The sequence below is a fragment of the Ovis aries genome, chromosome 1 (genome assembly GCF_016772045.2).
Source record: "Ovis aries strain OAR_USU_Benz2616 breed Rambouillet chromosome 1, ARS-UI_Ramb_v3.0, whole genome shotgun sequence".
NCBI lineage: Eukaryota > Metazoa > Chordata > Mammalia > Artiodactyla > Bovidae > Ovis > Ovis aries.
This window is the reverse complement of record NC_056054.1, coordinates 277,731,985-277,745,795: the sequence shown is the minus strand read 5'-3', so window position 1 is coordinate 277,745,795 and position 13,811 is coordinate 277,731,985. Positions and strand designations below refer to the sequence as shown.

At 45.2% G+C, this 13,811-nt stretch overlaps 1 protein-coding gene across 2 annotated transcripts in view; it reads right to left on the bottom strand.

The window, feature by feature from the left end:
• KCNH8 (potassium voltage-gated channel subfamily H member 8) overlaps positions 1 to 13,811 on the bottom strand; it is a 462,169-nt gene that overhangs the window by 86,874 nt on the left and 361,484 nt on the right. For both annotated transcript variants that reach the window (XM_004003423.6, XM_060406713.1), the window contains exon 11: positions 7,046 to 7,260. In XM_004003423.6, coding sequence (XP_004003472.3) covers positions 7,046 to 7,260 — 215 coding nt within the window. The remainder of the gene's footprint in view (positions 1 to 7,045; positions 7,261 to 13,811) is intronic.

Here is a 13,811-nt window from a genome sequence, read left to right as displayed (position 1 = left end):
CTCAGGTGCTGTTGGCGGAAATTAAATGTAAAAATAGCCGCTAAAGAAAACAGTATGGAAGCTCCTCAAAACACGTAGGATAGAAGTACACGTGTGTGCTCAGCTGTGCATGACCCAACGATTCTGAGTATTCATCTGAAGAAAATGAGACACTGACGGAAAAATGCACGCACCCCTGTAATCGCTGCCGCGCTGCTTACTACAACCGAGACGCGGAAGCCGCCTAGGCGCCCGCCGATGCGTGAGCGCACGGAGAAGGTGCTGCATGACTCAGCCGGAAAACCGGTAAAACCCTAGCACTGCTGCAGCGTGGGTGAACCTGGGGCGTATTTCGCTATGTGAAGTAAGTCAGGCAGGAACACACGCTCCGTTGAGTTCACTTACAGGTAGGATCTAAAAGACAAATCGAAAAACAAATCGGAGTCAAACAGAAACGCACCGGTGGTTGCCAGAGGGGAGAGGGTTTGGGTTTGGGTGGGGAATAAAGCAGGTGAGAGGGTTGAGAGGTAAACACTTCTGGCTACGTGGAAAGAAAAGACAGAACCAAACTTCTGGCCACAAAATAAATGGGTCGCAGGGATATATCATCCCACTTACAGACATACAGCCAATAATGTAACGACTTTGTATGGTGGTGGATGGTTTACTGCAGTGATCATTTTGCAGGACCTAAAAATATGGAATCACTATGCTGAACATCTTAATTTAATATTGTCTGTTAATTATAACTCAATTTAAAGAAAAAGAGTAGATGCAGGGAGCACCATTACATCACCTTTCGTTGGTCACGGTCAGGGAGAAGCATTTCAGCCTGTAACTCCCCTCCTGTACACCGCCCACAGGCGGGTGAGAGCAAGCGGACTCTTCGTTAGTGTGAAACGTTTATATTCGATCATGTTTAACATACAGGCGCCACCTAATGCACGTGGTCACGCTGGGAAGCTTCCCATTAATTGTGTCTGTACACGTGCCTGTTTCACTCAGGAGTCAAGGTTATGAGTGTGCGGTTTTGTAGCTACACCGTTGGTGCCTGGTGCTTGGTGTGCAGAGTGTATTTTTCAGGGGGCTGGAGTATTGTGATGAATCAGCCCACCATACACTACCCACGTAGCATCGAAGACACCAAAAGGGAGAACTGCTGAAGGTGGGTGAGCCTCAAGGCTTCCTTGTCTCTGTTCAGGAAACTTTGGGGTAACCCCTTGTGTTGGCGTGGAGGTGGCACTCCCAGAACCTTCGCGCAGAGGCCACTGACCCTCAGGGTCCCAGGGAACCCTCTCTTCTGTTACTAGAGAAAGGGGAAGACTGGAGGAGGAGACTTTATTTTTTATGCTGATCAGATTATATGAAATAATGGAAAACTGAGGGGAAAAATGGAGTAACCAACACACTTAAAATGTAATAAGCTTCCCATCAAAGAAATGGTCAGAAGACCTAAACAAACATGTCTCCAAAGAAGACACACTAATGGCCAATGGGCACACAAAAGGAGGCTCAATATCACTGATTATTAGAGAAATGCAAATCAAAACTACAATGAGGTAGCATCTCACAACAATCAAAACTACCATCACGAAAAAACTGCAATCAATAAGTGGTAAAGAGGGTGTGGAGAAAAGGGAGCCCTCCTACACTGCTGGTGTGGCTGAGACTCGGTGCAGCCACTGTGGAGAAGAGAAAGAAGGCTCCTTAAAAACTAAACATAGAGCCACCATAAGATCCAGCAACCCCACTCCTCGGCATGTGTCTGGAAAAGATGAAAACTCTAACTCACAAAGACACATCCACCTCAGTGTTCACAGCAACACTATTTACAGTAGCCAAGATTTGGGAGCAACCTAAATGTCCATCAACAGATGAATGAATGAAACAGATGCGGTCCATATAAACACCAGAATGCTACTCAGCCATAAAAATGAATAAAGTAACGCCTTTCGCAGCAGCGTGGATGAGCCTGGAGGTTATCCTACGACATCGCTTACGTGTGCAAGCTGAAAAAATGAGCGTGTTAACAAAACAGAGACACACACAGAGACAGAAGGCACACTTGGGCAGCCAAGGGGAAGGCGGGGAGGGGGAAGCTAGGCGCCTGGGACCAACACACGCCCTGTCCCAGACATAAAGTCAACCAGCAGCAAGCGCCTGCTGCAGAACCAGGCGCCCACACTCAGTGTCACATGCGCCCTACGCTGGAGAAGAACCAGGAAAAGAACACGCACGCATGTAGGACCGAGTCACAGCCATACTGGGATTGTCCTACATCTGAAACATGGAAGTCAGCCGTACTTCACTTTCTGTTGCTGCTAAGTCGCTTCAGTCGTGTCCGACCCTGTGCGACCCCATAGACGGCAGCCCACCAGGCTCCCCCGTCCCTGGGATTCTCCAGGCAAGAACACTGGAGTGGGTTGCCATGTCCTTCTCCCATGCATGAAAGTGAAAACTGAAAGTGAAGCTGCTCAGTGGAGTCTGACTCTTCGCGACCTGATGGACTGCAGCCCACCAGGCTCCTCCATCCACGGGATTTTCCAGGCAAGAGTACTGGAGTGGGTTGCCAGTGCCTTCTCCAATACTTCAATTAAAAAAATGGCAAAAAATTTCAGGACCTCCCTGGCAATCCGGTGGTTAGGAATCCACGCTCCCACTGCAGGGGCATGGGTATGACCCCTGGTTGGAGAGCTAAGATACCTGTGTTTCCTGCGGCACAGCCAAAAAATCTAAAATAAAAATGAGTTTCATCGAGCAGGCCCTGGTAAGGTAAAACAGGCATTGCTGTTGGTTGCTCCGTAGCCACGCAGCAGGTCAGAGGCCATGGTGCTCACACCCAGACCGTATCTACATGCAACCACGTCAGTATCTGAGCTTCTGTGTGTCAGCTCTACTAATTTTGGAAACCTTATTTTAGGTACTCTTCAGTCATTATTTATCCCCAAATTCTAATGTTAAGGCAAACTAAATTTCGCAACCAACAACAGATGAGTCTGTGCTAAAATCAGGTTTATAGGGTTTACCATGAGAAGCTGTGAAGCAAGTTTCTCATAATCTCCATAGACAGAAATAGCTGAATTAATCTATGTCATGACTGGGGTCATCAGGAGATATAAATAAGGGCAAACATAAAATACACTGAGTGCATAAAATGAGTAATTAGCATGAGGTCAGAAAGTACTAGCTTGCCTTTTCACAAACTCAGAACATATTGTATACATTTAAACTAGCTGGATGAGCTGCCACTCTAAAGTTATCTAGATTCATAGCTCACTGTGACGTGCATACCTTTCGACCATCTCTTAAAACGCTTCCTTTGTTTTTATTTCAAAACAGGCTGATGATCAGTCCACTCTTTATCTAGATATTCTGGTAATGCTGTCACCAGATAGTTAAAAGCACTTGTGAGCGAGGGTACATCCAGAAGGCAAGATCAGAGAGACACAAACCAATCAAAGAGAGAGTTAAGTCGTATCAGACACAGTGGGGAGTCTGGGGATGGAGGCAGAGGCTGAAGGTAGGAGAGGAGGGGAGAGCAGCAGTAAAGGGCTGACGGCAGAGGGGCCACAGGAGCTTTAAGAGCAAGGCTGGAGTGAAGTGATATCTACACTGTTGGCATTTCCATGATGCAAATGCTCCTCCTTCTAGAATCCCCAGACCAAATTTTCACAAAGGATTCAACCCACCGGAAACTCTGTGTGACTGGGTATTTTTGCTTGTGTGGGTGTGGAGATTAAGGAGAGGGGCTGGGTCCACCTTGGTCTCACACCGGAGCAGCTGCAGCCATCATCATAGGTAATCGTCAGAATAGAAGCCCCGCAGCCCGCCAAAGTCACAGTATCCTTAGAAATGGCACAAGATTCTGCATATATGCATCAACGGGAAAGAGACAGAGGGAGGGATGAACGTGTACCTGCAGCAGAAACTAATACGACGCTGTAAAGCAACTATATCCCAATTTAAAAAATAGCACAAGGCTATTTTTAGTCTATTAGGCTATTTTTAGACTATTTTTAATCTCCCTAGGACTATAAAATTATTGGTAAGTATGGTCCAAATTTACCTAGCCTTTAAAAGGCATAGCAACCCGGGATCTTGGAGGTTTTCTCACTCAGTCATGTGGCACTCTTTGCGACTCCATGGACAGTAGACCACCAGGCACCTCTTCCATGAGATCCCCCAGGCAGGAACACTGGAGCGGGCTGCCATGCCCTCCTCCAGGGGATCTTCCCAACCCAGGGATGGAACCCACGTGTCCTGCATTGCAGGTGGATTCTTTACCAACTGAGCTACCAGAATCTTAGTGTAAATGTAAACTTAGAGTCTTACAAGATGAGGAACTATAAAAAAAAAATAAAGATTTCAGAGCTCCTGTTCCCATTTGCCCTTAAAACTGTAGCTCAGAGGGGGTCCTCTGTATAGAAGCATAAGTTTTTGTTTCAGCCATAGTGAAATACCTAATATCGAACTAAAAACAATTATAAAGCTTGACAAAACACACAAAATAACCGTTTAAAAGCAACGGAGAACAACCAACTCAGGTCAGACTTGAAGGGCTATGACCCCTGAGAAAATGGAAGTCCATAAGTAGGCCACAATCCACTCTGGGAAGCCTTTCCCTTCTCCAGGGGAACTTCCCACCCCAGGGATCAATCCCAGGTCTCCCACACTGCAGGCGGATTATCTGCCAGCCGAAGCACCAGGGAAGCCCGAGGGTCTCGTTTATCTAGGGGCTTTTCTGAGGGAATCTATTGCCTCACTGTGGGGCAGCGGAGAGTAGGAGAGAGAGGAGCGGTCTTCCTGGAGGAGAGCAATCCTTGTGTCCCCACACTCCCGGGATCTGAGGAGTGACTCCCGGGGAGGAGGCCCCCTCCCGTGCTGGCCCCCAGGGGTCAGCCAGCTCCTCACCTAGGGGATGGGGCAGTCTCCAAGGAGCCCGGGGGTTGGGTTCCCTCGTGATGCTTGGGGAGGCGCAGGCTTCAGGAAGGGCGTGTCAAATAGGAGGAGCTCTGGGCAACACCCAGGGATTTTAGCAGAGATTCCAAAACATGTCTTAGGGGTGAGATCTGTACTACCAGGGTTGGGGCAAAACTGAAGCAGATCAACCTAACAAAGCCTAGGAGGAGCTGTAGACAGGGTGAAGGTGGTTTGTTGGGTGGTCTCTCTGCCTGTCCCAGGAAGACATAACCCTGTTAGAAGGAAAATAATACAAGTGCTTTTTTCAAGGGTGGCTCAGATGGTAAAGAGTCTGCCTGCAGCGTGGGAGACCTGGCTTTGATTCCTGGGTCAGGAAGATCCCCTGGAGAAGAAAATGGCAACCTACTCCAGTATTCTTGCCTGGAAAAATCCCATGGATGGAGGAAGGAGCCTGGTGGGCTACAGTCCATGAGGTTGCAGAGAATCGGACATGACTGAGCGACTTTACTTTCTTCATAAACAATATCTACACTGAGGCAAAGTCATGATATCTGTTTGAAAAATAGTAGGGGAAGGAAAGTGACCTCAAAAGAAAAAAACAAAACTCCAAAAGAAATAACAGATAAAGAAAACAGTCTCATTGGCTATTCAGACACTGGAGGCTTAAAATCACTGTGATGAATGTTTCAGCAAAGACAAAAAGAGGATTAAAAAATGGATTAAAGGTAAGACTCTTTAAAAGTAATTGAATGAAACAAAACTTGGGGTTGAGAGCCAATATTTTCCATTTGTCCATGTTGAGGACATGTTGGCTATTTCTTTGCTAGTGGTAAAGAACCTGACTGCCAACGCGGGAGACGTGGGGTTCAATCCCTGGGTTAGGAAGATCCCCTGGAAGAGGATATATATATCTGGGTTGCTATATAGCCCATGGCAACCCACTCCAGTATTCTTGCCTGGAAATTTCCATGGACAGAGGCGCCTGTGTGTGTGATCACACACGTTACTTAACCATTCTGCATCTGTTTTCTGTCCTGTTAAACCTGGCTGACACTTAGCTTCGACAGTGGCTTTCGGCACTAAATAAAACGCTTTACACTGACAGAGTCCTTAACACAAAAAGTTTTGAATAAACATTTGCACCTCCTTTGCTGTTTGCCACCGTCCATGCGGAGATGCACGCGTTCGAAACTGGTAGCCCTGAACTCCAGAAGGGGCACCGTCTGTGTTCTGCCATTCGATGTCCTCAACCAAGAGGAAGTCACACAACTTGGATTCCTTCTTTACCGACAATTTGGAGAACGCTGATGACGATGTCCCCACAATACGGGTTAGTCAAAACAAGAGCCTTGCTTCTCAAACCCTTAGGGAAAAAATCGAGAATAGCAAGTATCTGGGGCAGAGCTCGAGGCAGCAGATGAAGGCGTCTGCTGATAGAGAGCAGTGTGCAGGCACACTCTGGCCTGCCTTCCGACAGTCATTCCTATTAAGTCATTTGTCTCTCTGACACATTTAATGAAGTCATGTTCACGAGCAGCTTAATCACAGGACACAGTTTGGTACATATTTTGACAGGAAAGCTGTTTGTATAAACTGAAACGTGTAGCAAATATATACTTTCATAAAATGTTCATTATGCTTCCAGAGTGACAATCTTTGGTTTGAATCCTTTCATACCTATTTACTCATTTTAAGGTAGACTGTTGTGAGTCATGGTTAACAAATAAAAAAATATTCTTAAGCAAAATGCACGCCAAGCCAGTGGGGTAGGGAATACACACTCACATAGCAAACTCTGAACCATACCCCCTATCCAGAAATCTTTAAGTTCAGGAGAAATCACGAACTAAATCACTGGCTAAATATTGTATGCCCCTGACATTCCTCCCGGTTATAAGCAAATGAAAGCAAACAAGAAAAAAATTAAGGGAACTCCTCCATAAATCCTACTTTTCTAAAATATTGATAACATGCTCCTGGTTTGACTCCTGGCTAATTACCTAATTGCTCAATTAGTGACTGAACAGTCCCACCTTATCTGCTCAGAGACTTTTTGAAGTGAGGTCAGAACATGTTCTTTGCTGTTATAAATGATCTCCAGGCCCCGTGTGTTTGGATCTCAGCAGTAATTAGAAGGGAGACTTACATCACTCTCATGACCTTCTCGAAGGTTGTATGTGAGGTCATGCTGAATGTCTTCCACAAACTTGTGAGCATATTCTGGGTATAGGTCCAGCACTTCAAAGAGTCCTTTGAGGATGATACACTGGAGGTCACAGTAGGTCAGCGCCTTCACATCCGCGTTGGTCTTGATCACTTGGTCCTTGATTGACAGATTGGCTCCAATTAAATCCCCTTTCCCTTGAAACAGTGAGAAAAGAGACACGTTGCTTGAAAGACGTCATTTGATTTACAGGCTTCATTTCTCTAAAATTACGTTCAAAGAGAAGAGCAACCTTTTTCTGGGGCAGGGTTTCTCAGCCTGGGCAGGGTTGAGATTTGGGGCCCCGTCGTTCTGTGCTGGTGGGGGGAGCTCGGGTACAGGGTAGAATGTCCAGTGGCATCTCACATCACCCACCCCCAGAGATAACAGCCCAAAGTATCTGCAGGCATTGCCAGACGTCCCTTGGCAATCTGAACCACACCCAGTCGAGAACACTCATCTCGAGAATAAAGCCTAGGAGACCCGGAGTTAGAAATTGTAGGTCACACATGGGCTCACGTCAGTCCCCCGAAGGATTTGGTAAATGACTTTAGACAAAGCAGTTGACATTTTTGGTCACAGCTGCTTTAACCATTCAAAGGAAATAATAACGGCTCAGTTTTTCTGAGTGAAAATGCTTCAGGATCTTGAAGTAAGACCATCAAGAGGTATATTAATCATGTTGATTCTAGTACTTTGGACAATAATATACGCATCACCATCTGCTTTCTAACACACTCAAGTTGTTTTATTTATCTCTGAACATGTCTGCAAGACAGGGGGCGGGTGTGAAGGAGGAGAGTCAAGAGGCAAAGGCAACTCCTGGGCATTGTGGACAATGAGATCTACTACATGGAAATGCAGGACATAGGTCATCATTTCAAAGCTCCGTGACAGTGTGAAAATCCCATTTTCTCCAGCAAAAAAAGAAAGCGAATAAATAAAAACTATGAGCCCTTCCCCTGAGGGGAGAAGGGTCTGATTCTACCTTCTACACACTCTCTCTCACCCCAGCACCTCTGATATTTGTCTGTAACACCTCTGCCCATTGGTCTTAAACTGGGAACCAGCTTACCTCCTTGAGTTTGCTGATTAGATAACACTGGACAATTTCTCTGAATCTTTAAAATCTTGAGCTTGATTTGAATCAGTCTAACCTAGCAGGAAGGTGAGCATAATTGCAAGTGCTGGCAAAGAGCTGATTACAGCGTCAGTTTTATTTTAGAGCCGTTAATGCACTCAGTGTCCATGTTAGAAATCAGAAAGAAAACCCATTCAGTTCTCAGACAAACTTAGGTTAAAAGCCGAGGTCATATGACCAAGTTCACAAAGAACGCTGGCCTTGGACTCAAGACTACAGCTCGGGAGTTTCTGCTTTATCTTTGTCCTCAAACATCATCATGCCTGAGCTTTATTTTTTTTCCCAAATGGTCACTTTGATCCATTTTGTAGGGAACCAACAACCAACAATTTGCCAGCCAAAACTCACCAAGCAAATATTATCTTTGGAATGTTGTAGAACAAACTGTCCCAACCATTCTTCATTCAATTAATTTTTAAACTTCTAAATGTTTATTTTTTTATTTTGCTCAGAATTTCTGGAAGCAGTTTCTGGCATGCAGCAGGCTTCAGTAAAAGTCTGTTTTTATTGAACTTGACGTTAAAAAGAGATGCGCCACCTTATCCATAAATATCTGAGACATTCATAAGTATTTGTGGCAGACCAAAAACTCAAATTATTGAATTATTTCTGGTATTATCTTTTTAAAACTTTGAAATTGAGCCTATTTGGAAGAAGAAAAAAAGACTAAACTCTACATTTATAGACACTAAGAGAATAAACTGAAGAATTTATTGTTACCATGACTAACTTGGCGATTTCTTTTCTCTTGCATGTTTTGTTAGAAATCTAAATTGCTGCTCAAAAATTCAAGGCTGGGTACTGACGTAAAATGCAAACACCGCCAGGCTGGACTGAAAATGGCAAATGTCCAGGCTTTGTATGCTGCTGCTGAGTCACCCCTGTTCATGACCAGCTCTGCGTGACCCCGTGGGCTGCAGCCCCCCAGGCTCCTCTGTGCACGGGATTCTCCAGGCAACAAGGCTGGAGTGGGTTGCCATGCCCTCCTCCAGGGGGTCTTCCCCACCCAGGGATCAAACCTGGGTGTCCGGCATTGCAGGCAGATTCTTTACTGCTGAGCCTCTGGGGAAGCCCCAACTTTTGCACACCTGGGGAGAACTTACCTTGACGCACCATGCTGCCATGGTGAGAATTCACATTTTCTACTTGTGTTTGGAAAAACTTTAGGGTTATCCTACTCTCGTACTTTGAGTGCCCACAGAATGGTGATTTCAGCCACAAAGGCCCCAGCGCCTTGCCGACTTGGCATCCTAGAATTCTGGTTTTTTATTTATTCAGTGAATATTTACAGATCACTGACATGTGTGCCAGGCCTTGTGTGGGGCCTAATTTTCACCCTCACTAATTTTACAACTTTGTGGATTACTAGTGAGTAATTACTATCTAGATTTAGAGCCTAGACCTAAGTTTCTTAATCACTCTGGGTTTCAGTATCCTAATTTCTAAAAGAAGGGAAGGTTTTTGTGGTCCCTTACAGTCTCTGTTGGGGCTTCCCAGGTAGCTCAGTTAGTAAAGAATCCACCTGCAATGCAGGAGACCCTAGTTTGACTCCTGGGTTGGGAAGTTCCCCTGGAGAAGAGATAGGCTACCCACTCCAGTATTCTTGGGCTTGCCTGGTGGCGCAGCTGGTAAAGAATCCGCCTGCAATGCAGGAGACCTGGGTTTGATCCCTGGGTTGGGAAGATCCCCTGAGGGGGGAATGGCAACCCACTCCAGTGTTCTTGCCTGGAGGATCCTCATGGACAGTGGAGCCTGGTGGGCTGCCGTCCATGGGGTCGCGAAGAGCTGGACACGCCTGAGCGACTAAGCACAGCACAGCAGCGTAGTCTCCATTACTCAGAATTCTGTTTCTGATATTTACTAATCAGTTATCTTTCCACTGGGTGTGTGTGTGTGTGGGGGGAAGTTGATGGGAGGCATCTGCAAACCTTCCTAGTTGGAGCCGTAACTTGCATTTAACTCTAATTAGGCAGACTAATGCCATCTGTGAGTACTGCACTTACTGGGGCTTTGTTGTCTTCTTTTAAATCACAGTGAAGCCCTTGGCGGGAAAACACAGTTACTGGGACATGAAATGAAGGTGCACAGGCAAACAGATTCTATCCCTGTAACAAATCCCTGCCTCTCTGTCAACTGCATTGGATTAAGAGATGCCTTCAAGAATTGATTGGACAATGGAATTGCTTGAATAAATTTTGGCTTGACAGGTGCTTGGTGATAGGCTTCCCTTATGATATTATGTATTAATTCATTTTGTTGGCAGAGTGAACATGTATTAAATAGCTATATTTAAACAATGTGCTAAAGTTTATCAGAGTCAATATTGATTTATATTGGCCAATTAGACAATATTACCATAGGGAAAGTAAAATAGTTGATCTCCATTGAGATAATGTTAACCACAGAGAGAAAATATTAATAATTTATTATATTTGTTTGGGCTTGGTCCCAATACCACACAGACATGTTTTAGATGGGCCACATGGATTTAAATCACTTTTGAGAGGTACAGGGTACCAGCGAAGTTGTGAAATGTTAACTATGGGAAGCTCAAGTTATGGAGGAAACCAGGGCCAGAGGCACAAGCCAATGGCTTAGACTTCTAGCTGTAGGTATTGGCCACCAGGATTCCCTGGAGGCTCAGACGGTAAAGAGTCCGCCTGCAATGCAGGAGACCCGGGTTCGATCCCTGGGTTGGGAAGATCCCCTGGAGAAGGAAATGCAATGTACTCCGGTATTCTTGCCTGGAAAATCCCACGGATGGAGGAGCCTGGCAGGTTACAGTCCATGGGGTCACAAAGAGTCGGACACAACTGAGCGACTTCATTTTCACTTTCTTTCAGAAGCTTTTTTGAAAGAAGAAAATCTGACGGAATCGTGTATTACAAACAACAGTATTTACATAGAGGCTGTCAGATTTGCGCCTGCTGTGATGTAATGTCAGGGATAATGCCCTCATATTCCATTCCTGGAGTTGTTGCTAGTTACCAAATTTAAACATTCACCACAGTTATGGGAAAACCCATAATATATACATCTGAAAATGCTGGATCCATTTACTTATATGTATACAAAACCATAAGTTGCTAGAAAAATAACTAAATCCCTGTTATTTTTATTTTGATTAATTATAGTTGTTTTACACTGCTGTGCTGGTTTCAGGGACAGTAGAATGAATCAGTTAGACGTGTTCGGATACCCACTCTTTTTTGGATTTCCTTCCCATGTACGTCACTACAGAGCACCGAGTAGAGTCTCCTGGGCTGCACAGCAGGTCCCCATCAGTATCTATTTTATACGTGGCAGTGTGTTCATGTCCCGCCCAGCTCCCGACTCATCCCTCCTTCCCTTTTTCCCTGGTAACTGTAAGTTTGTTTTCTACATGGGTGTCTCTGTTTTGTAAATAAGCTCAACTCTACCAGTTTTTTTTTTTTTTAAGATTCCACATATGAATGATGTCCTGTGATATTTATTTCTCTGCCTGACTTATTTCACTCAGTGTGACAAACTCTGAGTCCATCCGTGTTGATGCAAATGGCACTAAACGCCCTTTTAAAAGAAGACGGTCAGCAGGCAGGCTACAGAACTCACAGCGGTACTAAGGAAACCCGCAGAAAAATATTTTATGATTGGAGCAAGGTTTGTGAAACAAATTTTCAAAGGATTCTCACTTTTAATTTTGAATAGAAAATGATAGAATGACTGGTTTTTAACTTCACCAAGTTGATAAATGGGCAGGAAAGAGTGTTCAATTCTCCTCTTGAAAAACAGACATATATAGACTCTCACCCTCACACAGATAACAAGCTGGCCACACCGAGGCCAGCTGGTTGTTATTTCATTTAGTCACCTTTCCATGCCTTTCTATTAAGGAGAAAACCATGGACTCCCCAGCAGCCCGGTGGCTGAGGCTCCACCCTGCAGGGCAGCAGGTGCCAGTTCCATCCCCGGTCAGGGAGTGAAGATCCCACATGCCTAGTGGCCAAAAAGCCAAAACATGAAAGAGAAGCAATATTGTAACAAATTCAAGAAAGATTTTTTTAATGGTCCAAATCAAAGGAAAAAAAGAGAAAAGTATAGGGGTGAATCAAGAGTTGAGTCCAAACTTTGGAAGGCAAGCCCCACCTCTCCTCTGATTAAGAGGTCAACGGAGGAAGTCATCAGGAAGCAGTGGAAAGCACACTGGTGTTTCACCCCTAGCTGCCCTCATCTCTGCACCTCCAACTGGGGTCATCACAGCAACCTAATAGGGCTGCAAGACTGGAATTGCATAGTGGACACATTACACTCTGCTCATGTCAGGGAAGCAATCAGTATTATTCTGTTCCGAAACAGAACCCATCCTGAAGCTTATAGTGAAAATCAACTGACAGCATACTCACAATGGTCAAATAGACTAAAAGGGATTGTTTAAAACATAGAGAACAGACTTCTGGACACGGGGAGAGGGGAGAGGGTGAGATGTATGGAGAGAGTAACATGGAAACTTATAATACCATGTGTAAATAGACAGCCAGTGGGAATTTGCTGTAGGTCTCAGGAAACTCAAACAGGGGCCCTGTGTCAACCTAGAGGGGTGGGATGGGGAGGGAGGTGGGAGGGGGGTTCAACGGGGAGGGTATATACTGCCCTTGTATACCTGTGGCTGATTCATGTTGAGGTTTGACAGAAAACAACCAAATTCTGAAAAGCAATTAACTTTCAGTTCAGTTCAGTTCAGTTCAGTTGCTCAGTCGTGTCCAAATCTTTGCGACCCCATGAGGGAGGCACGCCAGGCCTCCCTGTCCATCACCATCTCCCAGAGTTCACTCAGACTCGCGTTCATCGAGTCCGTGATGCCATCCAGCCACCTCATCCTTTGTCGTTCCCTTCTCCTCCTGCCCCCAAGCCCTCCCAGCATCAGAGTCTTCTCCAATGAGTCAACTCTTCGCATGAGGTGGCCAAAGTACTGGAGTTTCAGCTTTAGCATCCTTCCTTCCAAAGAAATCCCAGGGCTGATCTCCTTCAGAATGGACTGGTTGGATCTCCTTGCAGTCCAAGGGACCTCAAGAGTCTTCTCCAACACCACAGTTCAAAAGCATCAATTCTTCGGCACTCAGCCTTCCTCACAGTCCAACTCTCACATCCATACATGACCACTGGAAAAACCGTAGCCTTGACTAGACGGACCTTAGTCGGCAAGGTAATGTCTCTGCTTTTGAATATACTATCTAGGTTGCTCATAACTTTCCTTCCAAGGAGTAAGCGTCTTTTAATTTCATGGCTGCAGTCACCATCTGCAGTGACTTTGGAACCCAAAGAAATAAAGTCTGACACTGTTTTCACTGTTTCCCTGTCTATTTCCCATGAAGTGATGGGACCAGATGCCATGAGCTTAGATCTCTAGTCTTTCCCATTCTGTTGTTTTCCTCTATTAAATAAATTAATTTTTAAAAAGCATTGTTTAGAGGGGGAAAGTGTACTGGATAGAGCATCTGAAGACCTAGGTTAGCTTTGACCTTGGGAAAAAAAATACTTACATCTGTCTCTTTGTGTTAGGAAAACTTAATGAAGGTCCCATATGTGAAA